We start from the raw sequence: 26,933 nt of genomic DNA on the forward strand, positions 1-26,933 counted from the left end.
CATGGCAACAAAAGACCCTTGACTGATGAGAGGGCTTCCTGCACTGGAGGTCGGCATTCCTTTACCTAAACCAGGCTTTCAGACTGAAGAAAGAAAATCTGTTCGTCTGACTTGAACAATATCAGACAATGGCATGTGACTGTCAAATCCCCAATCTCCCATATGGATCACATAATGATTAACTGACCATTCAAATCTGGCCTGTGTCCCTGCGTTATCAGTACTCATATGTTTCTCTGGAAAACTGCAAGTCAAGTGAGATTGAATGCTACAGCAAGCATAAAATAATAATTAAGGTCAGGAATGATACAGATTTGCCATAAAAATAACCGTTATATGCTTTTGTGTCTCAGCAACGTATATATTTAGGGGGGGAAAAGCCGCTGTCCTTGGAAATTGCTTGGTAGGTATTCTATTTTCTGGAAGAAAATGCTTATATTCAGCAGTTTCAAAGGGCTTTTCAGATCATAAATACTGTATTTCTGAGAGCATGCTGTTAACTCCAGCAAATCAATAATACAGTGGAACCCTGTTGTAATCAAAGTAACCAAAGTGAAGTAATCCTCCTCACTAACTACAACCCCCAGTGTGCCTGTGTCCAAAGGTACTTTGTTGTATATAGGAAGATAACAGGCCTCTTTGTTCCTAAACATACTGTTCATATTTTATTATCATGCTATCCATGTGAAAGACTCCTCATCTTGTGGCAGAAAATATCATTATTTCCACTGAGGACATGATTTGACTTTATGCTTCTTTTTTCTTTCCTAGCTTCCTAGGTATCTGCTCTTAGAAGACAAAAGGATCAAACAACTTTTTAGAACTATATTTATTGGACATCAACTTGTACTGCTCTACTTTTATTAAATAAAACTAAAAAGATATCACAAGACAATGCGACATTTGAAGAATTATCCCAGACAAGGCGTCTACATCTACTACATAATGTTATTGGACTTGACAAATGGCATTTTCGGGTCTCCCAGTCAGCTAATAAGAGAATTAGATGATAAATCCCTGAACAAGCAGTTGCTGCACAATCGGCTGAAGAGAAGTTGGGTATGGAACCAGTTCTTTGTTTTGGAGGAGTACACGGGAACAGATCCTCTCTATGTTGGAAAGGTAAGACCTCCAAAATAGCATAAACATATATAAAATTGTCTTTCTTCACTTAGGCAATGGCCTGTAAAGAATTAATTTATGGCATCTGAAAAGAACATGGAATTGGTGTCACCTTGAGATATCTGGAGAGTATTCCAGCTGCTTAACATCCAATGAAATGAATATAAATCTCACATTAACTATGCAGCTCCTTATATTAAGGTGCCAAACACATCAAATGTTCCAGCAATGTGACAACTTATTACAGTTTCACGGCTATTCTCCTAGTGAATGATGATAATCCCATGTTTGAATACATTTATTAATTATTTCGGTTTTTTGTCCTTCCACAATTTCATGTGCAGTATCAATCAGTATTCACCCTGCAAGTTACAGTTAGTACATGCAGGTTACACAAAATGAAACCAAAATAAAAGCCCCAAAACAGTATTGGGCAGTGTCACAAACCCTCAACAAGCCCACTCAACATGGAACAGATATACCACCACAAAAAGAAAAGCCGAGTCGGAAAAGGCTCCAAATGTATAATACATTTTATTCAAAAACGTATACAATTCGTTGTTAAAATAGGCACAAAAGACATCAATAATGAAGTGCGGTATACACCTGAGGTGACTAATGAAAGATATAAATATGGTATGAGGAAGTTGACGGGTAGTTAGATGTTTCTGGTAAATGCTAATACAGTGTAATGTATGCAATACTTGCGCACATATTAACCAGACGCTGACCTATTGTCAAAATATATTGAGATGGGGTTAGTAAATTACAATAAAAAAGATGCTAATGCATCATGGAATGATGTTTGACATCCCCACACCAAAGGTCTGCATGTGGTGAAAGTGTGCCAGGTAGACATAAGCATATCAGAGAACCTATACCAGACAACATAAGACACCCCTCATACTAATTGCAACATATATGGCATACCCATAAAAATGGGGAACACACCTCAGGAGAACTCCCAGCATGCGCAAACAGCTTACATCTATCAGCCTACAGCAGGGCATGGTGGGAATTATAGTTTTACAACAGCTGGAGGGCCGCAGGTTGAGCATCCCTGCTTTAAAGTGTTGAGCAGCAACTCCAGCCTGTGGACAACATCCCAGAAACAGCTTTCTTTCTAGAAACAGCACCACTCGTGTTCCTACTCGGGGCATATTCACCCTTCCCCTTTGATGTTGATTTTACAGGATAATTCTGTGAAAATCAGAGTAGTTGGGAGGTGTGTGTTTACTGTACATAATTGCCTTTTTCTTTAACAGAACGTGTGCAGGTTGTCCATATAAACAGTGTCACCAACATTTATTTGCATGTTTTTAATATTAATATCACCAATCCAAATCTCTGTGACGGTGGCTTATCTCACTCAAAAATTCTGCAATTCTTGGCATCCTAAAATACAACTGCTCAATTATTCTGTCCCCAAACATCTGCTGTAAAAAGAGAGTCAAGTAGCCCACATACACATTAGATGGTCTGCCATTCGTGCCAAGTTTGGTCAACATAAATCTAAGGCTGCTTTCACATCATCACTATTATAGGAGCAGAAGAATGAAAGTAACAGAAGTGCCAGATATGATTAACTATAATGGGATCCATTAGGTTTTCATTCGGGAGAACATTCTTTCAGAGGAGAAAAAAGTTCTGCATGCAGGACTTTCCCTCCTCTATTTTTTACGAACTTTGTGACGGGAGCTTCCAACAGGTGTGAAAGCAGTTTAGTGTGTATAGCCAGTTATTGGTGGATCACTGAAAATGTCTAGTGAGGTATCTTCATTGTCTATGCACTGCCATGGTCAACTGCCTAATCGGTGTTGACATGATGGAAGAACTTATTGAACACTTTAGGTCATCAGTAGTGATAAATGCCCCTTTATAAAGACACATTTTCCAATCAGTGCATTGAGCTGAGCGATAGGATAGTAGAAGACCACCTTCATAGCATCAAATATTAGTTTTATATTCCACAATCACATGCGCAGCAATTCCAAGGTTTAATGATGCAATTATAATGTCCTCTTCAGAGGCTGCATGATGTGTTAAGGTATGCAGCAGTGCTATAGTTCCAGGCTATTTGTATATGACAGTTGCTAATTACTAGCATGCTCATTTCAAACTAGTGAAATGTCAGTGTAGCTCGTCTCGTAATAATGAAGATGTTTCCAGCAGAGAAGGATTAATTTGTTGGTTTACTTTGTGAAAGCAGTTTTTTATTTTTATTTTTCTGAGCGCATAAATTAATGAAAAAAAATTCCACTTTGTATTTCTTAGTGGGTTGTTTAGAATCGGATCTTAATCATTACAACACACTAATTAAAACCTTCGCTTAATAAGCCACACACCACAGAAGGAAGCATTGTTCTCTGGGCAATTTCAAGTGACTACTCCAAATGCTAGCAGAAAGAACTGACATAGAAGTCGTTTACCAGCACCGCCAATATCACTGCACCTGCTGCTTTGTTCCAGTGCAATGGCGCACATGATCCGTTCTTTACTGTCCGGGACAGATTCTGTATAATGAAAGTTGCAGATATGGAGTAAATCACAATTTGTTTCTTTAGTATTTCAGCTGAATCTAGCCTAGCAGTCAGTTGATCCATGTGGGTTTGGCTTCATTCAACCTCAGTGAACAAGTGTCATTGCCAGGAGAAGCAACAGCCATCTATACATTTTCCCTGCATTGGCTATAGCATGTACTGTAGTATTACACGCATGTAACCTTATAATTAGAGATGAGCGAATCGAAGCTGACAAAGTGGAATTTGATCCGAATTTCAGGAAAACTTTCATTCGCAATGAATGCGAATTTCATCGCTTATCGTGGTAACAAATCGCATTTTTCCTAAAATTACGGCTACATGTGAGGACTGAGGACATGGGGGAAGGAACTCTGTAAAGGTGGGATCACCCAGATTGACATGATTGCATGCAGCCAATCAGCAGCCAGCCAGCCCTGTGATGTCATAAACCTATAAATACGGCGGCCATCTTACAGTCAGACATTTTCCAGCATTCAGAGTGCAGGGACAGATGTGTGAAGGCGCTAGGGACAGCAATTGGAAAAACCTGATTGTGGAAAAAAAAGACAGAAAAAATGATTTATAAGTGCAGGGAAAGGATAGTGAGGAATCATTTGACAACATCTTAGTGCAGGGAGAGATGTCAGAAGGCGTTAGTGACATTGATAAGAAAGCGATTGTGCAGGGAATGATTATTTGGGGATCCGAGCTATTTGTCATTGGGCTGAAAGTGCTACGTGTTGCCTTTAGTGGCTTATATCTTAGTATCTTTAGTATCTTATATTAGTACTACAAGAAAAATATATACGCACTGCATTGTTGCAGTTATTTCTGGTGAAAGCGTATAGGGGCGTATTTCAGTAAAAAAAGAAAAATATATGTACACTGCACTGTTGCAGTTATTTCTGCTGAAAGCATATAGGGGCATATTTTTAGTACTGCAAGAAAAATATATACGCACTTCACTCTTTAAGTTTTTCCTGGTCAAAGTATATAGGGTCGTATTTCAGCACAACAAGAAAAATATATTCTCAGTTCACTTCTGCAGTTAATTCTGGTGAAAGCGTATAGGGGCGTATTTCAGTAAAAAAAAGAAAAATATATACGCACTGCACTGTTGCAGTTATATAAGGTGAAAGTGTATAGTAGCCTATTTCAGTCCAACAAAAAAATATATATTCTCAGTTCACTTCTGTAGCTATTTCTGTTATAAGCATATAGGGGAGTATATCAGTAAAAAAATCTAAATATATACGCACTGCACTGTTGCAGTTATTTCTGGTGAAAGCGTGTAGGGGCGTATTTCAGTAAAAAAAAGAGAACTATATAAGCACTGCACTGTTGCAGTTATTTCTGCTGAAAGCGTATAGTGGTATATTTCAGTCAAAAAAGGAAAATATATACGCACTGCACTGTTGCAGTTATTTCTGTTGAATGCTTTGGCAGTTATATGTGTTGAAAGCGTACAGAAAGAAAAAGATATACACACTTCACTGCTGCACTTATTTGTGGCAAAAGCGTTTATTGGCCTATTTCATTATAGAAATGTTATATATGTTATTTTGTATTTCAGTACAACAAGAAAAGTATATTCTCAGTTCACTTTGGCGGTTATTTGTGTATAACAGTGCCACCCACAGATCCCCCCAGCCCATAACAGTGCCATCCACAGATCCCCCCTGTAACAGTGCCAGCCACAGATCCCCCCCCCTGTAACAGTGCCAGCCACAGATCCCCTGAAACAGTGCAAGCCACAGATGCCCCCCATAACAGTGTCCGTCATCCACAGATGCCCCCCATAACAGTGTCCGTCATCCACAGATGCTCCCCATAACAGTGTCCGTCATCCACAGATGCTCCCCATAACAGTGTCCGTCATCCACAGATGCCCCCCATAACAGTGTCCGTCATCCACAGATGACCCCCATAACAGTGTCCGTCATCCACAGATCCCCCCCATAACAGTGTCTGTCATCCACAGATCCCCCCATAACAGTGTCTGTCATCCACAGATCCCCCCCATAACAGTGTCTGTCATCCACAGATCCCCTCCATAACAGTGTCCGTCATCCACAGATCCCCCCATAACAGTGTCAGTCATCCACAGATCCCCAGTAATGGTGCCATCCACAGACCACCATTAGTTCCAAACCCACCAAACACACAGCACACCTTTTGGTTAAAAATATTTTTTTTCTTATTTTCCTCCCCAAAAACCTAGGTGCGTATTATGGGCCGGTGCGTCTTATAGGGCGAAAAATACGGTATATGTGTTGAAAGCGTTTAGTGGCCTAATTAAGTACAAAAATAAATATACTTTCTCAGTTCACGTCGGCGGCAGTTATATGTCTTAAAAGCGTTTAGAGGCCTATTTCAGTCCAAAAAGAAAAAAATATATACGCATTTCACTTCTGCAGTTATATGTGGTGAAAGCGTTCGGTGTGCTATTTCAGTACAAAAAGGAAAAAATATACGCACTTCACTGGTGCTTTTATTTCTGCGTTTACTGCCCTTTTTCAGTACAAAAATTTAAATATAAACGCATTTCACTTCTGCAGTTATTATTTCAGTACAAAAACAAAATATATGCAGCGTTCACTTTTGCAGTTATATGTGGTAAAACCTTTAGTGATGTATTTCGGTCGAAAAACTAAATATATTCAGCATTCAGTGCTTCAGTAATATTTGTGGTAAAATCTTTAGTGACATATTTCGGTGGCAAAACAAATTTTATTCAGCATTCAATGCTGCAGTTATATGCGGTAAAATCTTTTGTGACTTATTTCGGTGGAAAAACAAATTGTATTCAGCGTTCAGCGCTGCAGTTATATGCAGTAAAATCTTTTGTGATCTATTTCGGTAGAAAAACATAATTTATTCAGCATTCAGCGCTGCAGTTATGTGTGGTAAAATCTTTATTGACATATTGCATTCGAAAAACAAATCATATTCAGTGTCAGCGCTGTAGTAATATGCAGCAAAATCTTTTGTGATGTATTTCGGTGGGAAAGCAAATGTTATTCAGTGTTCAGCGCTGCAGTTATATGCGGTAAAATCTTTTGTGACTTATTTTGGTGGAAAAGCCTATTGTATTCAGCTTTCAGTGCTCCAGTCAGTGGTGCAGCTATAAGGATAGCAGAGGTCGCAATTGTGACCAGGCCCCTAAGTCAGGCTCCCCAGGAGAGACAGAGTAAGCCTGAGTGATTTACAATACCGGCTGCAGGCAGCTAAGTAAGTTCACATTGGGTGGGGGCGGAGGCAGAGTGTATGTGCGCGCAGGCGCAGCCAGAAGAGGGAGTGGTCCTGCTCCCATCTGGAAAAGTTGTATGGGCCACCAGAAGTGGAGGAGGTAAAGCTGCGTGCCACGCACTGGAGTGAGTGAGGTAAGGCGGCGCCGGCCTGCTCCCTTACCCTCTCTGCTGGTGGGTACCAGGCAAGCCTCTGTACTGCTGTGCATACTACAGGGCTAGCTGTGGGTGGGCACAGACCAGGGGATCAGTGCCCACCTCAGGGGGTAGGAGCTGGTGCCTGGCAGTTGATCCGATCTGGCAGCAGGCTGGCGCCTTTGTTGATGGGTGGCTGGCATGCCAGTCCTCAGTGCCCAGGCTTCAGAGCTGAGGACCCCCCCCCCCCCAGTATGGCAGAGCAGGGGTGACCTGGATCTGGCAGCAGGCTGGTGGCTGTGTTTATTGGCATGGTAGGGCACTGGTAAGGCAGGCATTGCCCAGCTGCTGAGCAGATCGTTTGGCACACTCTGCTGTGAAGGGGTAGTACCATCTCCTGAGGGCAGAGGGTCTTATGCTCATGCTCTTATGATGGTTAGAGAAGGGTTTATAACATACTTGTTCTGTCCTCTTGCCTGCAGAGCTGACAGTCCTGTTCCTTCTTGTGCCAGTGCTGATGGGCATGAGCTGGGATTATCTTGGCTGCAGAGCTGACATGTTTACAGCTGTACTGATGGAATATAGTGCATAGGTTTATGCCCTCCCTTGGCTGAAGAGCTGACCCTCCCTCTCCATGCCTGTGCCTATATTGATGGGTATGATAGTATATAGATGGCATCCTTATTATTATTATTATTATTATGCACTTATCGGATTAAAATGTATTTTCTCAGTGAGATTTTAGTTCTGCCATTGAGCATGGTGGGCGTGCAGGGGTCTGGTGGTGTTAGTAAGTGGTATTGAGGGTAGGGAGGCCCAAACTGAACTCTTGCACCAGGGCCCATGAGCCTATAGCTACGCCCCTGGCTGCAGTTATATACGGTAAAAATCTTTTGTGACTTATTTCGGTGGTAAAAATTAATTGTAAGTATGACAGCGGAGCGAGGCGCAGACGTAGCGCAGTGGAAATTGACTGGAAGGGGGAAGTGTCCAGGCAGGTTAGGGTTAATATGGATTAGGAAAGGGGGAGTGTTTCTGGGAAGGGTCTGTGGGGGTGGCAGGGAGTTCGCGCGCAGTATATTAGGCTAGGGTTAGGGGCGGGAACGGCACCAGTGTCCGTTGTGCTCAGGCGAGTTGGATGTTATGGCGTCTCTGGATGATTTAATGGCGGCGGTGCGGGCAGCGGCCGAACAGCATGGTTCGGCTTGGCTGGTGAGTAGTTTGCAGGCCGCAGTGGGGGCTCCTAGCGTGCCTCCGGTTGCGGCAGGGGGAAGGTTGAGGGCTAGGAGGTCGGTGCCGCCTGCGCGTCTGAGCCCGGAGGCGACCCCTCGGGCCCGGCGGCGTTTGAGGAGCCCTTCAGGGGACCCTCCGCTGCGATTGGCTGGGGTGGCGAGTGTTCCTGCCAGCCGGCGCAGTGGGAGGACTTCGGCGCAGCGTGGTGCGCTTGCTGTGGAGGCAAGGGTTAGTGCCCAGCGGGTGTCCCGGTCCCGGCGGGGGGGGGGGTGCTTGCGCGGCGGTCCTGCGGTTCGGGGCGATTTGCGGGGGGGGCGGCCTGGCTGATAGTGGGTCCGGCAGCGGTGGGGGAGGCCGGCCTGATGCGGCTGCGCTGGTGGCTGGTGCGGGCCTGGCGGTCGGCGGATCCGACGTGGCTCAGCGGGCGGAGCAGCGGGCTGTACGTGTGACCGGCGGCAGCAGCAGCGATGGGAGACATGCGGATGCGGCTTCACTTACCTCCGGTGGTGGCCAGGCGGCTGGGGATGATTGCAGGAGGCGGAGAGCGGCATCAAGGTCCGGGTCTGAGGGACGGCGGCAGGCTTCTGATGTGCGGTCTCGTCGGGAGGGTGCAGGAACATCGCCACCTGCTGGTAGGTATGCGCTATCAGGCAGCAGTGAGGGGAATGAGGAGGTGCTGCCACCTGCTGGTCAGTCCTCGGCACCAGGCAGAGGGATGAGGAGGTCTTCTATGTCGCCACCTGCTGGTCGATCCTTGGTATCAGGCAGTGGTCTAACGAGTGATGCCATGCTGCCACCTGCTGGTCGGTCCTCTGTGCCAGGCAGAAGTTCGCTGGCCGGCGGGTTGGACTTCGTTCCGCCCACGGTGCAGCACGTTAACGTTTTTTCTGCAGGATTGCAAGTTGCGGCTCGCAGTGGACAGGCTGTGGAGCTGGGGCGGGATGTCCTTGGATCAGGAGTTTCGCAGCGGCCACTTGACGGTGGGTCGGCGTGCAGGGAGTTGACGTCCGCGCAACCACGCCACGTGGATTCTGGCGGGGGTTTCTCAGCCGATCGGTCGTTGGAGGAAGGAGAAGTCAGCCAGGAGGCGTGGGAGTTCGGTGGTCGGATGGATGATGCGGACGGCGCGTGTCCCTCGACGTCCAGGTCCTCGGCTGGGTCGACGCAGAGAGGATCATCGGTGAGGTCGGCGGCTGCTGGGAGGATGCCCCAGGGACGGCCAGGTGAGGGGACGTCGTGTCCGGTTCCTGTTGGGGGGGTGGGACTTCGGTGCCGGGGGAGGAGGGGTTGGCTCATGAATTGTTGACGGGTATGTGGACGTTATTGTCGCGGTGGAAGACCGGGGCGGGGTCGTCTCCGGCCGCCGTTTGGGCTGCTGCGCTGGCGGTTGGGGAGGGTGTGCGTTTCAGTGGGGCGGGAGTTGGTGACACCCCTGTTGTGGGGGCGGGGTCTGCGGTGGTTGAGGCTGCCGGGAGTGGAGGCAGTAAGGGGGCTGCCGTGGACGAGGTTCGGTTGGCGGATGCTGCGAAAGGGGAGGTATATGTGTGCTTCGAGGGGCCGTTGGGGGCCCATTTGAAGAGTGATGTCAGGGAGAGGATTTGGAAGGACGAGTATGTCGAGATATTCTCGTTACTTCCTTTGGACAAATTTAACTTGGATAGGGGAAAGCCGGATGAGAGTAAAAAGGAGGAGGAGGAGAAGCGGAGGTACAGGTTGATTCCGCGTACGTTTTTTAATTGGCTGCAGGCTTTTGCTATTTTTGCCAGTGTGGTGGGTGAAAAGGCGGCTGAGCACTGTTCGGCCCTTTTTTGCTATATGGATGCCATAGGGGAAGCGTATCGGACTTATGGTGGGGTGGCGTGGCTCAGGTACGATGAGCAGTTTCGCCAGAGGAAGGCGGTTAGGCCTAGTATTCGTTGGGATCATAAGGACATTGGTCTGTGGATGCGGTTGATGGCGGCGCCAAAAGGGGTTAGCCAGCCCTTTCGCGGGGCGGCCGGGGGTCCCTCGGCATCCGAAGCGGCTGGAGGAAGCAAAAGGGGATGTTGCTGGCAGTTCAATGAGGGACACTGCAAGTATCTGTCGGAGTGCCGTTTCAAACATGAGTGCTCCGATTGTGGGGGCGCCCATAGTTTTGCGCGGTGTTTCAAGCGCGGTAGAGGGAGGGGATTGGAGGTTACGCAGAAGAGGGGTGACCCCGGTGAGGGTGGACGTGATGGAGCCGTTTCTAGAGAGCTATCCAAATAGGGAGGCGGCGGCAGTGTTGTTGGCCGGTTTTCGGGACGGTTTTCGGATTCCGTGCACAGCGGTGGGTTCGGTGGTTGCGGCGCGTAATTTAGCTTCCGCGTTGCAGCGTCCTGAGGTTGTGTCTGATAAGATTGCAAAGGAGGTGGCTGCCGGTAGGGTGGTGGGCCCCTTTGTGGACTGTCCTTTGCCGGATTTGTGGGTTTCGCCTTTAGGCGTAGTCCCTAAGAAGGAACCTAACAAATTTCGACTTATTCACAACTTGTCTTACCCGGCTGGGGGTTCCGTGAATGACGGAATTGATGAGGTTTTGTGCTCCGTGTCGTATACGTCGTTCGACGAGGCGATTAGGTGGGTGCGGCGTTTTGGGCAAGGGACATTGTTGGCTAAGACTGATATTGAGGCGGCATTTCGCCTGTTGCCGATTCATCCAGATAGTTTTCGTTTGCTTGGTTTTAAGTGGGAGGGGCGGTTTTTTGTGGATTGTTGCTTACCCATGGGGTGTGCGATTTCGTGTTCGTTGTTTGAAATGTTTAGTTCTTTTTTGGAGTGGGTAGTGCGGCGAGAGGCGGGATGGAGTTCAGTGTTGCATTACCTGGACGATTTTTTGTTTTTGGGCCCGGCGGGGTCAAGGGTGTGCTCAGTGTTGTTGCATACCATGGAGCGGGTGGCGGAGAAATTTGGGCTTCCGTTAGCGAGGGAGAAGACGGAGGGTCCATCTACAACTGTGAAGTTTTTGGGAATCGTGATTGATAGTGTGGCTATGGAGTGTAGGCTGCCCGAGGATAAGGTGGTTGATTTATGTAGTGAGGTTGGTTTTTTGCGTAAGCCGAGGAAAGTGCGGCTCCGGCGGGTGCAGTCGGTTTTGGGCAAATTGAACTTTGCTTGTAGGATTTTGCCCATGGGGCGGGTTTTTTGTAGGCGTTTGTCCAGGGCCACGGCGGGTGTGAAGGCTCCCTTTCATTTTGTGCGGTTGGGGGGTGAGGTGTGTGCAGATTTGGCAGTGTGGGAGCGTTTTTTGAGGGACTTTAATGGTCGTTCTGTTTGGATGGAGGCGCCCGTTTCGAATGTTGATTTGGAATTGTTCACGGACGCGTCGGGGTCATGTGGTTATGGTGCCTTTTGTCAGTGGCAGTGGAGTGCAGGGGCTTGGCCGGAGGAATGGAGGGTTGCTGGCTTGCTTGGGAACCTGGCTTTGTTGGAGTTGTTCCCTATAGTTTTGGCCGCGTTTTTGTTGTGACAATTTGGGGGTGGTGCAGGCGGTGAATAGTAGGTCGGCCAGTTCCCCACCAGTGGTGCGGTTGCTTCGGCACCTGGTTCTGACCGGTTTGAGGTTGAATGCGTGTTTCGTGGCGGTGCATGTTCCTGGTGTTGATAATTGCATAGCTGACGCTCTTTCTCGTTTCCAGTGGGATCGTTTTCGCAGTCTGGTTCCGGGCGCGGAAGTGACTGGTCTGCCGTGTCCTCAGTGGCTCTGGAGCGTGGCCTTGGGGTCTAACGATTCAGTGGTCCGTGAGTAGCAGTACGTGGTCGGCTTATTCTTCCGTGTGGTCTCAGTGGGAACGTTTGATAGAGCAGGTGGGGGGGTGCGAGGGGGTTGATGATTTTCATTCGTTGCTGATTTATTTTGTGGGTGTGTCGTTTAGTGCGGGTTTGTCGTTTTCGGCGGCGACAAAACGGGTGGCGGCGGTGGCTTTTTGGTTGAAGTTGCGGGGTATGGCGGATGTTTCCAGGAGTTTTTTGGTGCGGCAGGCTTTGAAGGGGTATCGTCGTAGTGGGGTTCGGAAGGATGGCCGTCGTCCGGTTTCTTTTCAGGTGTTGCAGTCGTTGTGGGACCGGGCGGAGGCGGTGTGTAAGTCCTGGTATGAGGTGTGTTTGTTTCGGGCGGCGTTTTCTTTGGCTTTCTTTGGGGCTTTTCGGGTCTCGGAACTGGTGGCTGGCAGTCGAGTGAGTGGCGGTGGTTTGCTGCGGGAGGATGTGAGTGTTGGTGAGGCTGGATTGCGGTGTAGGTTGCGTAGGTCCAAGACGGACCAGGTGGGTAAAGGGGTGTGCGTTTGGTTGCGGCCTCTGCCGGGGTCAGTGTTGTGCCCTGTGCGGTGTTTGGTGATTTTTCTGGCGGTCCGGCCGGACGGGCCGGCTTCGTTGCTGGTTCATGTGGACGGTTCGGCTTTATCTCGTTATCAATTTATTGCGGTTTTCCGACAATGTTTGACAGCGGCGGGTTATGAGGCGAGTGGGTTTGCGTCTCATTCATTTCGTATTGGGGCGGCGACTGAAGCCGCTAGATGGGGTTTGGGGGACGAGGCCATTAGGAGGATTGGCAGGTGGGAGTCCGCTTGCTTTCGTTCCTATATTCATATTCGTCCTCATATGTTATAAAGTCGGTGGGTGGGGGTGTGTTGATTGCATGTAATTTGTTATTGTAGGTTTGGGTGCTAATTTCTTTTGTTTGTTTTCAGGTTCGCCTTCTTGTTTGGCCTGGATTTTGGGCCATTCTTATGTGTATTGGGGAGCGTTGAGAGCGGACGTGCGGAGGAACGGGCGGCAGTTGGGGTTCCGGCCGGAGGACTTGCAGGTCCGGTGGATTGGCGTGCGGGGTATGCTGTGGGGGCGTGTGTTGCCGGTATTCCATGAGTATGCTTCCCTGGATAGGTGCCCTGACATTGTGGTTCTGCATGTGGGCGGGAACGATTTGGGCGTTCGCCGCTCGAGGGATGTCATACGTGATGTGAAGTTGGATTTGCTGCGTTTGGCTGAGGAGTTCCCGGATTTGCTGGTCGTGTGGTCTGATGTGGTGGCTAGGAGTTCGTGGCGTTTTGCGAGGTCCGTGGATCGCATTAACAAGGCACGTGCGAAGGTGAACAAGGAGGTGGGGCACTTTGTGCGGCGGCAGGGCGGTTTGGTGGTGCGTCACCGGGAATTGGAGGTTGCGTCACCTCAATTCCTCAGGGCTGATGGGGTTCATCTTAATGAGATTGGGATGGACTTGTGGGCGCTGGGGCTTCAGGAGGGTTTGGAGTCAGCGTTCAGGGTTTGGCGGGACGTCCATAGGTGAGGTGTCTCCTATGTGCGTCGATGGCAGGTTAACGGGGGGTCTTGGAAGGCAATTCTACGTTTTATTAGGTGCATGACACGTTGGAGCGTGCATCTTATGTGGTTTGGTAAGCTGAAAGCTGGGGGGCTCCTGTTGGGCTAAAAGGCCTACAGGGGTAGAGGAAGATATGGATTCTGGGGGATTCAGTGCCCTTGGGTCGGAGAGTGCGGCCGAGGGTAAAAGGATAAGATGTGAGGAGTGAAGATAGCAGCTTGCTTGGGTTGCCTTCTAGGATCCTTCCGCAAAGGGATTGTTGGGACATTGTACTGTTGATGTTTGCATATATGTATATCTCATGTTTGCATTATAATAATGTTGGATAAAATATTGTTATTTAATAAACGGCTACTATGGCCTTTCCACCAAGAATTCAGGTTTTGCGTGCTTACTGGGGGTAGGGGGGAGTGGTTGGTGGGAAGGGCTGGAAATGATCTTACCTCCTTAAGTCAGTATGACAGCGGAGCGAGGCGCAGACGTAGCGCAGTGGAAATTGACTGGAAGGGGGAAGTGTCCAGGCAGGTTAGGGTTAATATGGATTAGGAAAGGGGGAGTGTTTCTGGGAAGGGTCTGTGGGGGTGGCAGGGAGTTCGCGCGCAGTATATTAGGCTAGGGTTAGGGGCGGGAACGGCACCAGTGTCCATTGCGCTCAGGCGAGTTGCCCACCCACCCGCCCTGTTTTAGGTTGTTTCGGGGGCCTTTTTTCATGTCATAGCAGGGGGCAGGTTAACGGGGGGTCCTGGAAGGCAATTCTACGTTTTATTAGGTGCATGACACGTTGGAGCGTAAATCTTATGTGGTTTGGTAAGCTGAAAGCTGGGGGGCTCCTGTTGGGCTAAAAGGCCTACAGGGGTAGAGGAAGATATGGATTCTGGAGGATTCGGTGCCCTTGGGTCGGAGAGTGCGGCTGAGGGTAAAAGGATAAGATGTGAGGAGTGAAGATAGCAGCTTGCTTGGGTTGCCTTCTAGGATCCTTCCGCAAAGGGATTGTTGGGACATTGTACTGTTGATGTTTGCATATATGTATATCTCATGTTTGCATTATAATAATGTTGGATAAAATATTGTTATTTAATAAACGGCTGCTATGGCCTTTCCACCAAGAATTCAGGTTTTGCGTGCTTACTGGGGGTAGGGGGGAGTGGTTGGTGGGAAGGGCTGGAAATGATCTTACCTCCTTAAGTCATCAGAGTTCAGTGCTGCAGTTATATATGGTAAAATCTTTTGTGATGTATTTTTATGGAAAAAACATTTTTGTTCAGCACTGCAGTTATATGTGGTTAAATCTTTTGTGATGTATTTAGATGGAAAAACAAATTTTATTCAGCGTTCAGCGCTGTAATAATATGTGGTAAAATCTTTATTGAAGTATATCGGTCGAAAAACAAAATTAATTCTGCGGTCAGTGCTGCGGTTATATGCGGCAAAATCTTTAATGATGTATCTTGATGAACTTCGCAACATTGTCTGTAGCTACTAGAGGCATGTTCATGCCAGGCAGGCTCCCCCAGAACTATCTTGGTCAATCGACACTGTATGATTGTGTCATTCTGTGTCTTCCTCATGCTGCTGCCACCTCCAGATTCTGTCGTTGTGCCACTCTGTGGCCTACTCATGCTGCTGCTACCTCCAGACTTGGTCATTGTACCACCCTGTGGCATCCTCCTGATGCTCTGGCTGCCGACACCACCAGACTCTGCCATTGTGCCACTCTGTGGCCTACTCATGCTGCTGTCACCTCCAGACTTGGTCTATGTTTCTATGTCATTGTGCCACTCTGTGGTCTCCTACCTGATGCTGCTGCTGCCACCTCCAGACTCTGTCATTGCGCCACTCTGTGGCCCAATCATGCTGCTGCCACCTCCAGACTCTGCCGTTGTGCCACTCTGTGACCTACTCATGCTGCTTCTACCTGTAGACCCTGTCATTGGGCTATTCTGTGGTCTCCTCATGCTGCTTCAACCTCACCACTATGTCATAGGTCCACTGTGTGGACTTCTCATGCTGTTCCCACCCTTCCCCACTTCATGACTTGTTCACTATTTTGACTTTCGGCATGGCTGCATCATCATTTATTTGACACTTCTTCTGATCTGTCAGAAGGAAAGAAAAATGAGACGCACAACAGATCCTGTCTGTGTATTCGACTCACGTGTCATCTCTGTTTTAGATCAACTTCAGTTTTTTGGGCATTAGCAATACTGATGGATTACTGACCAAATGATGAGCGATTGAAGGCAAATGCTCAACAGACTGGATCTGTTTTTTGAGGGGTTATTGTTGTGACGGATCAGAGGAAGGGCAAAATAATCAGTAACGTCAGCACAAACTTACTGCTGACACCCTCTCCACTCTGGGGGATCTACTTTTAGAAGCGTTTAATAGAACAGGTTCTGTAGACATCTGTGGAATCAGCTGACGGTGTAAAAGGAGTGCGCTTCTTCTTGAAGCTGATATCTACCTGTAAGGCTGAGTTGATACTTGAGTTATTTGGTCAGTTTTGGCCCCATAGCTGCCCAAATAAGTGAAGTATGCAGTGATTCTAAGAGTGACACCTGTCATGTGCTTGTCATACTGACTCACAGTATTGTTTCACTACCACAGCAGACTCCCTATGCGTGTTACTGCAAGGCGCAGTGTTCTACAGCCATATAAATTCTCTCTGCAGCCTGGAAATAGCCATGTTTAACAGGATTCACCGCAAATAAATTCAGATCGAAGCAAATTTTTCCTAAAAATTTGGCAAACCAGCCGAATCGAATTTTTTTAAAATTTGCTCATCTCTATGTATAATATATAGATGGACTGGGAAAAAACACTCTTTGTAAAGAGCTCTCTATTCAAGCTCATAGAGACAGGGAGCTTATAAATGAGGCCTCCACCCCTATGACATCCATATCCCCACATAGAGTATATAGAAGGAATCTCTTCATGAGACAACCTCTTAATTCTCAGGTTGCCAGCTATATTGATCACAGCTGCCAGCTATAAATCACAGTTTCAAACACTCTTTGCTTCAACTTATAACCTACCCTTACAGCCTATAAATTAGTGTGGAGCTTCTGGCTTACTTCATACAGTGTTTATTTCTAGCAAGTTTTGTGTCTTATTCTACAGATATATAGATTCAGACATACAGTAGATATCTCTACACATTAAAGGTGGCTAACAATAGCTGTTGGCCAGCTATTCTTCTGAACTCCTCCCACATACATGTACATTCAATTTGGCCAAACATAAATGTGTTCTCAATGGAGATAAGGGAATAAACCATGGCCATATAACACCTAGAGAAGCTGCACTCCCCCTGCAGGAAGAGATTGGCAGAGAACCAAAATTCAGGAGACAGTTGGGAAAGTTTTAGGAGTGACAGAGTGCATTTAGTGTGGTCTTTACTGAGGGATGGCAGAAACAGAGGTGTCTTAAGACCTAAATTGAAAATGCTGGATCCCAAGTATGAGCTGCTGAATTCAGAGATGATGGGCTATGCAACAGGTTATAAGATAAAGACACACTACCAAGCATACCATAAGCTGTATCCCAGCACCAGAACCAGGGACAGCCTGACCTCTGCACAAGTACTGGATTACAACTCAGAGTGAGTCTGTCATCAAATAGAAAAAGCACCAGGTGTAAGAACTGTTGAACTGTATCCTAAAGATAACTACTGTGGTTGCCCCTGACAAAAGAATAGTATTTTCAGAAACTGTTCACATTCAGAAGTTTAAAAGACATTTAAAGTGTGTTCTAGTTGAACCTGACACGTTATTTTTTGGATCATACCATTACTGTCACGGACATACCGAGATACGGATGTTCCCCGCGACAGGTTGCAGGAGATCTGTGAGACTGGCAACAAGTGGTTTGATCTGACATGTTTTCCTTTTGTATTCAACCGCTATGCGGTTTATAGCTTCTGTTAAACTTGCTAGCTTGTGTTTAGTTCTCGGCTGAGTTCCTGGTGCTACCAAAGCTTTATTGAAGATAAGTGCTTCCTTTCCCATTTGTAGTTTGTTTATATATGTGTGTGTTGCCTTTCCCTGTTGCTTGTCATCAGGCCTGAGGGAGACTCCTGTTGGTCCTTCCCTTTGGAGGAACAGGTAGAGTCAGTCCTGACATTAGTCCCAGGGTCCTATAGGGTGAGATAGAATTCTAGGTATCCGGTGTATGACCGTGCCTACTTTTATTGTCAACAGTATTATGCAATGACACTATATACAGTGACACTGTAGGAAGAGGATGGGGCAGCTACCGGGCTTTGTCTGAGAGATCAATCTTGCACGTGAGTGGGGAGTTGCAAGGAACTTGCTGGGGGAAGGGGGGGGCAGTTCAAAAATTTGCTGTGCGGCCCAATCAGTTGTAGTTATAGTTACACCAATGCTCTGTAATGTGACTTAAGCTTGAGGCCTTCTTCCAAGTTTTCACCCTCTACACAGTTCTTTCTCTCTGAATTCATCAGGAAACAATTGTTGGCTAGCTTTTCCCACCTAGCTCTGTAGAAACCTCTATTATTCCCTGTCCAGGACACACAGCAGAATATTTGTCTACTACACACACTGTAGGAACTTTTAGGCCCCTTTCACACGGGCGAGTTTTTCGTGCGGGTGCGATCCGTGCGGCAAACGTATGGCACCCGCACTAAATCCTGACCCATTCATTTCTATGGGGCTGTGCACATGAGCGATGTTTTTAACGCATCACTTGTGCGTTCAGTTGAAATCGCAGCATGCTCTATATTTTCCGATTTTGACGTGACGCAGGCCCCATAGAAGTGAATGGGGTGTGTGAAAATCGGATGGCACCCGCGAGCAAGTACGGATGCCGTGCGATTTGCACGCATGGTTGCTAGGAGACCATCGGGATGGAGACCCGATCATTATTATTTTCCCTTATAACATGGTTATAAGGGAAAATAATAGCATTCTGAATACAGAATGCATAGTAAACCAGCGCTAGAGGGGTTAAAAAAAAATAAAAAAAATTTTAACTCACCTTAGTCCACTTGCTCGCAAAGCTGGCATCTCCTTGTGTCTCCGCTGCTGATGAACAGGACCTGGGGTGAGCTGCTCCATTAAATAGAGCTTAAGGACCTTCGATGACGTCACTCCGGTCATCACATGGTCTTTTACCATGGTGAATCACCATGGTAAAAGATCATGTGATGTACCATGTGATGACCGGAGTGACGTCATCAAAGGTCCTTAACCTGTATTTAATGGAGCAGCTCACCCCAGGTCCTGTTCATCAGCAGCGGAGACACAAGGAGATGCCAGCTTCGCGAGCAAGTGGACTAAGGTGAGTTAAATTTCTTTATTTTTTTTTTAACCCCTCTAGCGCTGGTTTACTATGCATTCTGTATTCAGAATGCTATTATTTTTCCTTATAACCATGTTATAAGGGAAAATAATACAATCTTCAGAACATCAATCCCAAGCCCGAACTTCTATGTAGAAGTTCGGGTTTGGGTACCAAACATGGGCGATTTTTCTCACGTGAGTGCAACGCATGACAATGTTTTGCACTTGCGCAGAAAAAATCGCGCATTTTCCCGCAACGCACCCGTCTCTTATCCGGGCAAAAAAACTCACGCCCGTGTGAAAGAGGCCTTACAGTCTGGGATCTAAAACCTTCCTCAGCTGTCTCCTGAACTTTGCTTCCACTTCCTTCTTCTGGACACTGCTAACACACAGCATCTGGACAATGTAGGAGATTGCAGCTTCTCTGGGTGCTACAGGCCCAAGTGAGCTAATATAATGGACAATAGCAGTAGTCTGAAAACAAGAGTTTATCCCTAAACATGCATTAGAAGATCACCCAAAATAATAAAATAGCTCCAAGAGGAAGCAGCAGCCTTGGATTTACTATATTATCTTACACAGAATTCATATAAATAGAGTTTATATTGCATGTTGAAAAATGGATTGCAATCAGTAGAAACATAAATTTTGCACTCCTTTGGGACTAAGCCAATTTTAATTTTAGTTTTTTCATTCCATCCTTCCAAGATCCATGATTTCTTAAATTTTCTTTCAGCCATATGAGGACTTACTTTTGTGAGAAAAGTTATATTTTTCAGTGGCTACATTTAGTTTACCACAACTTGTGTTGAAAATCTAAAACAATTATTTGTGGAGTGATAGTGAAAAAATGCACCTTTCCTATTGTTTATTCAGGTTTTTTTTTTCTTTGTGTTCACTGAGCCCTAAAAATGACATGACAACCTTAGTCTGTGCTTCAGTATCATTATGGTGATACTAATGTTATATAGTTCTTCTTATGTTTTACTGCAGTGGGGTTAGTAAAGAGAGTTACCAGAGTGTAATCTGTTAGCACTGATGTTAATCAGCCACAAAAATACAATGTTAGTGCCGACAGGTGAAGATTGGTTACCAGGTAGAGCTTATAGAGCATCCTTCAGCCCCCTGTATCCACACCTTCGGGATCTGGATGCTGGATTTAATGCATAAACCTTATGAAATTTCTTCATGAAATACAGCTCCAATAACATGGATAAAAGAATATACAATATTTCACAAACATATAACGCTCTAATCTGAAAAAAAATTAAAAAATTATTGTAGGACATTCATGGTATATCAACGGGATATGCCATAAACGTCCCATAGGTGCAGGTCCCCCGTCGGGACACGCTCACTCTTGTGTTAAGAATTGGCCCCCGTTACACCTGGCCAGGAATGGAGAGGTGGCCATGCATACGTGTCTCACTCCATTCAGTTCAGTAGTACTTTCGAGGCCATTGATGGTATTGAAGTAACTGGAGAAAGCAGGGGCGTAACTAGAAGTGACTGGGCCCCACAGCAAATATTTGTAAGGGCCCCCCTCAACGCGCTTCGCATCTCCCTCCTCCTGTGTAAACCCCACTCCTTTGGCACAGTGTAGCGGTATACTGTATATTGTGTGGCACAGTGTAGAGGTATACTGTATATTGTGTGGCACAGTGTAGCGGTATACTGTATATTGTGGGGCACAGTGTAGAGGTATACTGTATATTGTGTGGCACAGTGTAGAGATATACTGTATATTGTGTGGCACAGTGTAGCGGTATACTGTATATTGTGGGGCACAGTGTAGAGGTATACTGTATATTGTGTGGCACAGTGTAGAGGTATACTGTATATTGTGGGGCACAGTGTAGAGATATACTGTATATTGTGTGGCACAGTGTAGAGGTATACTGTATATTGTGGGGCACAGTGTAGAGGTGTACTGTATATTGTGTGGCACAGTGTAGCGGTGTACTGTATATTGTGTGGCACAGTGTAGAGGTATACTGTATATTGTGGGGCACAGTGTAGAGATATACTGTATATTGTGGGGCACAGTGTAGCGGTATACTGTATATTGTGTGGCACAGTGTATAGGTATACTGTATATTGTGTGGCACAGTGTAGAGGTATACTGTATACTGTGTGGCACAGTGTAGCGGTATACTGTATATTGTGGGGCACAGTGTAGAGGTATACTGTATATTGTGGGGCACAGTGTAGAGGTATACTGTATATTGTGGGGCACAATATAGAGGTATACTGTACATTGTGGGGTACAGTGTAGAGGTATACTGTATATTGTGTGTCACAGTGTAGCGGTATACTGTATATTGTGGGGCACAGTGTAGAGATATACTGTATATTGTGGGGCACAGTGTAGCAGTATACTGTACATTGTGGGGCACAATATAGAGGTATATTGTGTGGCACAGTGTAGAGGTATACTGTATATTGTGTGGCACAGTGTAGAGGTATACTGTATATTGTGTGGCACAGTGTAGCGGTATACTGTATATTGTGGGGCACAGTGTAGAGGTATACTGTATATTGTGGGGCACAGTGTAGAGGTATACTGTATATTGTGGGGCACAATATAGAGGTATACTGTATATTGTGTGGCACAGTGTAGAGGTATACTGTACATTGTGAGGCACAGTGTAGAGGTGTACTGTATATTGTGTGGCACAGTGTAGAGGTATACTGTATATTGTGGGGCACAGTGTAGAGGTATACTGTATATTGTGGGGCACAGTGTAGAGGTATACTGTATATTGTGGGGCACAGTGTAGCGGTATACTGTATATTGTGTGGCACAGTGTAGGCTATATGTGTATAACATAAACATATTTCACATGAACACTTACAATTACTTGGCTTGGCCCTTGGGGGTCTCGGACGCCACTTCCACACTTTGGCCGGGGGCTCGGCGGAGCTGATGTTGTGTTTTATCCTAATGAGAAAGATTTCATAATAAGGATTTGGAGAAGGGGCAGAGGGATAGCAGAGCAGGGAGAGGCCGGTGCTGCTACTAGGGGCTCATACCATGGGGGAGTAATAAAGCCCACCATAATGCCCACCCAGTAGTAATAATTCTCCTTATAATGTGACAGTGCAAAAATACCCCCTTGTAATGCCCCCAGTTGAGCTAATGTCCCCATAGTGCCCCATAATGTGCCAGTATAAAATACCCCTATATAGTGCCCGCAGTAAATTCCCCCATAGTGCTCCTCTCCCCCTTCCTGCTAGTGCCCCCCATAATGTACCAGTATAAAATGCCCCATATATAGTGCCCCAGTAGATGCCCCTCAGTGTCCGGCCTCTGATAGGCTGCCGGCCTAGTGTCCCCCATAATGCCCCCCCATAATGTGCCAGTAAGTGTCCCCATAGATGCCCCCCCATCATGTGCCAGTATCAAGTGCCTCCCCCCCCCCACATGTCCCAGTATCATAGTGCCATCTCCCCCCATGTGCCAGTATCAAGTGCCTCTCTCCTTCCCACCCCCCATGTGCCAGTATCATAGTGCCAACCCCCCCCCCATGTGCCAGTATCAAGTACCTCTCTCTTCCCCCCCATGTCCCATTATCATAGTGCCATCTCCCCCCCAAAAAAGTGCCAGTATTAAGTGCCTCTCCCCCCCCATGTGCCAGTATCATAGTGCCAACCCCCCCCACTGCCAGTATCAAGTGCCTCTCTCCTCCCCCCCATGTCCCAGTATCATAGTGCCCCCCCCCCACAAAAAAGTGCCAATATCAAGTGCCTCTCTCCCTCCCCCTCCCCATGTGCCAGTATCAGGTTCCTTTCTTCCCCCCCCATGTGCCAGTATCAAGTGCCAACCCCCCCTCTCCCCTCCAGGTGCCAGTATCAGGTGCCTCTCCCCCCCCCCACAAAAAAAGTGCCAGTATCAAGTGCCTTTCTCCCTCCCCCCCACCCCATATGCCAGTATCAGGTGCCAACCCCTCTCCCCCCCATGTGCCAGTATCAGGTGCCCCTTCCCCCTCATGTGCCAGTATCAGGTGCCAACCCCCCCTCCCCCCCAGGTTCCAGTATCAGGTGCCACTCTCCCTCCCCCCCATATGCCAGTATCAGGTGCCACTCTCTCTCCCCCCCATATGCCAGTATCAGGTGCCTCTTCCCCCCCATGTACCAGTATCAGGTGCCTCTTCCCCCCCATGTACCAGTATCAGATGCCTCTTCCCCCCCATGTACCAGTATCAGGTGCCAACCACCCTTCCCCCATGTGCCAGTATCAGGTTCCTTCCGCTCCCCCATGGCAGTAACAGTCGGGTATTAAGAAAAAATAATAAACACTTCTACTTACCTCCATGTCAGGGATGCGATGCAGCCTCTTCCTGTGTCCCGCCTTGTATGTCCATATATGGAGTCAGTGCTTGTATTTCAGAAAAGATTCTGCTGGGATTCGAACCCACGACATTCTGCTTCAGAGGCAAAGCAGCTAACCACTAGACCATACTAGCTGCCTTGCTGATGATTGAAAAATATGAGACTTCTACTGTTGTAGCTGGCTAAGTGTACATTTATACACGACAGCTGCTCATATATAGAGATATAGCAGAGCTGAATGTGCTGAGACAGCTGTCATATACAGATATAGCAGTATCTCAGATATATCTCTATATGACAGCTGTTCCAGCACACTCAGCTTTGCTATATCTCTATATATGATAGCTGCCCCAGTAAACCCAGCTCTGCTACATCTATGCATATGACAGCTGCCCAAACACACCCAGCAGTGCTATATCTCTATATGACAGCTGTCCCAGCACACTCAGCTCTGCTATATCTCTATATATGACAGCTGCTCCAGCAAACCCAGCTCTGCTACATCTATACACATGACAACTGCCCAAACACACCCAGCACTGCTATATCTCTATATGACAGCTGCCCCAGCACACTCAGCTATGCTATATCTCTATATATGATAGCTGCTCCAGCACACCCAGCTCTGCTACATCTATATATCTCTAAGTATTGCTATACAGTAGATAGCTATATAAAGATATAGCAGAGCTGAGTGTTCTGGGGCAGCTGTCATGTGTATAGATGTAGCAGAGCTGGCTGTGTTTTGGCAGCTGTCATGTGTATAGATGTAGTAGAGCTGGGTTTGCTGGGGCAGTTGTCATATATAGAGATACAGTAGAGCTGAGTGTGCTGGTGCAGCTGTCATGTGTATAGATGTAGCAGAGCTGGGTGTGTTTGGGCATCTGTCATGTGTATAGATGTAGTAGAGCTGGGTTTGCTGGGGCAGCTGTCATATATAGAGATATAGCAGAGCTGAGTGTGCTGGTGCAGCTGTCATGTGTATAGATGTAGCAGAGCTGGGTGTGTTTGGGCATCTGTCATGTGTATAGATGTAGTAGAGCTGAGTTTGCTGGGGCAGCGGTCATATATAGAGATATAGCAGAGCTGATTGTGCTGGGACAACTGTCATATAGAGATATAGCAGTGCTGGGTGTGTTGGGGGCAGCTGTCATGTGTATAGATGTAGTAGAGCTGGGTTTGCTGGGGCAGCTGTCATATATAGAGATATAGCAGAGCTGATTGTGCTGGGACAGCTGTCATATAGAGATATAGCAGTGCTGGGTGTGTTGGGGCAGCTGTCATGTGTATAGATGTAGCAGAGCTGACTGTGTTTCGGCAGCTGTCATGTGTATAGATGTAGTAGAGCTGGGTTTGCTGGGGCAGCTGTCATATATAGAGATATAGCAGAGCTGAGTGTGTTGGGGGCAGCTGTCATGTGTATAGATGTAGCAGAGCTGACTGTGTTTCGGCAGCTGTCATGTGTATAGATGTAGTAGAGCTGGGTTTGCTGGGGCAGCTGTCATATATAGAGATATAGCAGAGCTGAGTGTGTTGGGGGCAGCTGTCATGTGTATAGATGTAGCAGAGCTGGCTGTGTTTCGGTAGCTGTCATGTGTATAGATGTAGTAGAGCTGGGTTTGTTGGGGCAGCTGTCATATATATAGAGATATAGCAGAGCTGAGTGTGTTGGGGCAGCTGTCATGTGTATAGATGTAGCAGAGCTGGCTGTGTTTCGGTAGCTGTCATGTGTATAGATGTAGTAGAGCTGGGTTTGTTGGGGCAGCTGTCATATATATATAGATATAGCAGAGCTGAGTGTGCAGGGACAGCTGTCATATAGAGATATAGCAGTGCTAGGTGTGTTTGGGCAGCTGTCATGTGTATAGATGTACACTTAGCCAGCTATAACAGTAGAAGTCTCATATTTTTTCAATGGGTTGTAATGCAGCTTTTATGGCTGTGAGGGTAAATGCTTTGCCACTGATACACTGCTAGATTGAAGGTTGTGGGTTCGAATCCCAGACCAGGAGACTTTAGCAGACAGTAAAATTAGATCATACTAGCTGCTGTGAAGGGGCCCTGAACATGATATTTAACTAACTTGAAAATAAACTGAGTCTGTCGCACACGCCCCCGGGGCGCCGGGCCCCGAAGCAGCTGCTTCCGCTGCTTCCCCTGCTTCCCCGGTAGTTACGCCACTGGGAGAAAGCCGTGCAGCCCCCATTTAATTTCCATCCAGCCAGGCTCAACAAGGTCCCTTTCTTGAGATAGGAGCAGGCCCCAGAGGAGAGACCCACACCTATGGGACATTTATGGCTTATCCTATGGATATACCATACATGTCCCAGATGGGAATGCTCCTTTGAAGGATCACTTTAGGAACAATTGATACACTGTGCTATACCTAGCGCACAATCTGAGAGGGGTGGTCCACAGACCATAAAAGACTGAGGTCATGCCACTGCCCCCTCACCCCCTGTACTAGGCATAACACACTATGTGAGTTTTTCATGGGGAGTTCTTTTAAATGAAACCCTCATAAACATAGGGACATATGCCTTAAAAGCCTACATGTGTCTGTTTTATGCAATGTACATAAAGTGTATGGGTCAAACATACTGTTAATAAATCATTATTAGCTTATTGGAATAGAAACAGCATGGATGTAACAGGAGCTGTACAACAAGGCACTCCTGAGCATGCGATCTGTCTCAGTTTCTAAACCTTTTTCTCATCAATAAAAGATTATGATATACTGTATACTACATACTAAAAGATACTATAAGTTTTGACTAATTTTCAGAATGCTGGTTAATCTTTTTTATAACGTTAAGAGGCTGTATGTCTATTATTAGAGTGCTCCACAATATGCAAATTATATTGTGTCTTATCACTAATTACCAGTTTTCCTAATAAATTATACTGTATTATTATTATTACTGCTATTTTTTTGTGCGCTTCTTTTGAGAATCTATCCACTTTATCTGTTTCTATTTAATTATATGGGTGATCCTTTTATTTTGCAATAATTACATTTTCTAAATTCAAGGAATCTGCCAAATTCCTCCTATTTTTAAGTTGGAGTAGGTCTAGAATACACTGTTGATGAAAAATATAAGAACAATGGGGGTCATTTACGAACAGATATCTGGCAAAGATTCTGTCGTACGCCATGGTGGACATGCGACTTCTTCCCAGTTCGCGCCAGGTGTAAAAAAAGGGGAATCTCTCTTTGACATAAAGCATTAAAAATCTTCCTTTGCCAAATAACTGTATCATCTACATGTTAGAAACCACAACAAAGAACGGGCTCAATTGCATATACATAGCAAAAGAATAGCAAAGAAGAGTGTTTTTGTAATTATTTTTAATTTCATTTTTTATAGCTTCATTCAGATATGGATGAAGGAGATGGCTCAATAAAATACATACTCACTGGTGATGGGGCAGGAATCACGTTCACGATTGATGACACAACAGGTGACATCCACGCCATACAAAGACTGGATAGAGAAGAACGAGCCCAGTATACCCTCAGAGCCCAGGCTTTGGATAGAAGGTCTAATAGACCTATGGAACCAGAGTCTGAATTTATCATTAAAATACAAGACATAAATGACAATGAGCCCAAGTTCCTGGATGGACCTTACACAGCTTCTGTACCAGAGATGTCACCAGTTGGTAAGTAGATGTGAAAAAATGTCAGTAACTAAAATTTTCTATTCCA

The 26,933-nt window shown here is 46.4% G+C and overlaps 1 protein-coding gene across 1 annotated transcript in view; it reads left to right on the forward strand.

The window, feature by feature from the left end:
- The first annotated feature begins 894 nt into the window (after positions 1–894).
- CDH20 (cadherin 20) overlaps positions 895–26,933 on the forward strand; it is a 96,710-nt gene continuing 70,671 nt past the window's right edge. The window contains exons 1-2 of the mRNA XM_044295492.1: positions 895–1,122; positions 26,593–26,887. Of these exons, the coding sequence (XP_044151427.1) occupies positions 895–1,122; positions 26,593–26,887 (523 nt within the window). The remainder of the gene's footprint in view (positions 1,123–26,592; positions 26,888–26,933) is intronic.

Source organism: Bufo gargarizans, chromosome 5 (genome assembly GCF_014858855.1).
Source record: "Bufo gargarizans isolate SCDJY-AF-19 chromosome 5, ASM1485885v1, whole genome shotgun sequence".
Taxonomy (NCBI): Eukaryota; Metazoa; Chordata; class Amphibia; order Anura; family Bufonidae; genus Bufo; species Bufo gargarizans.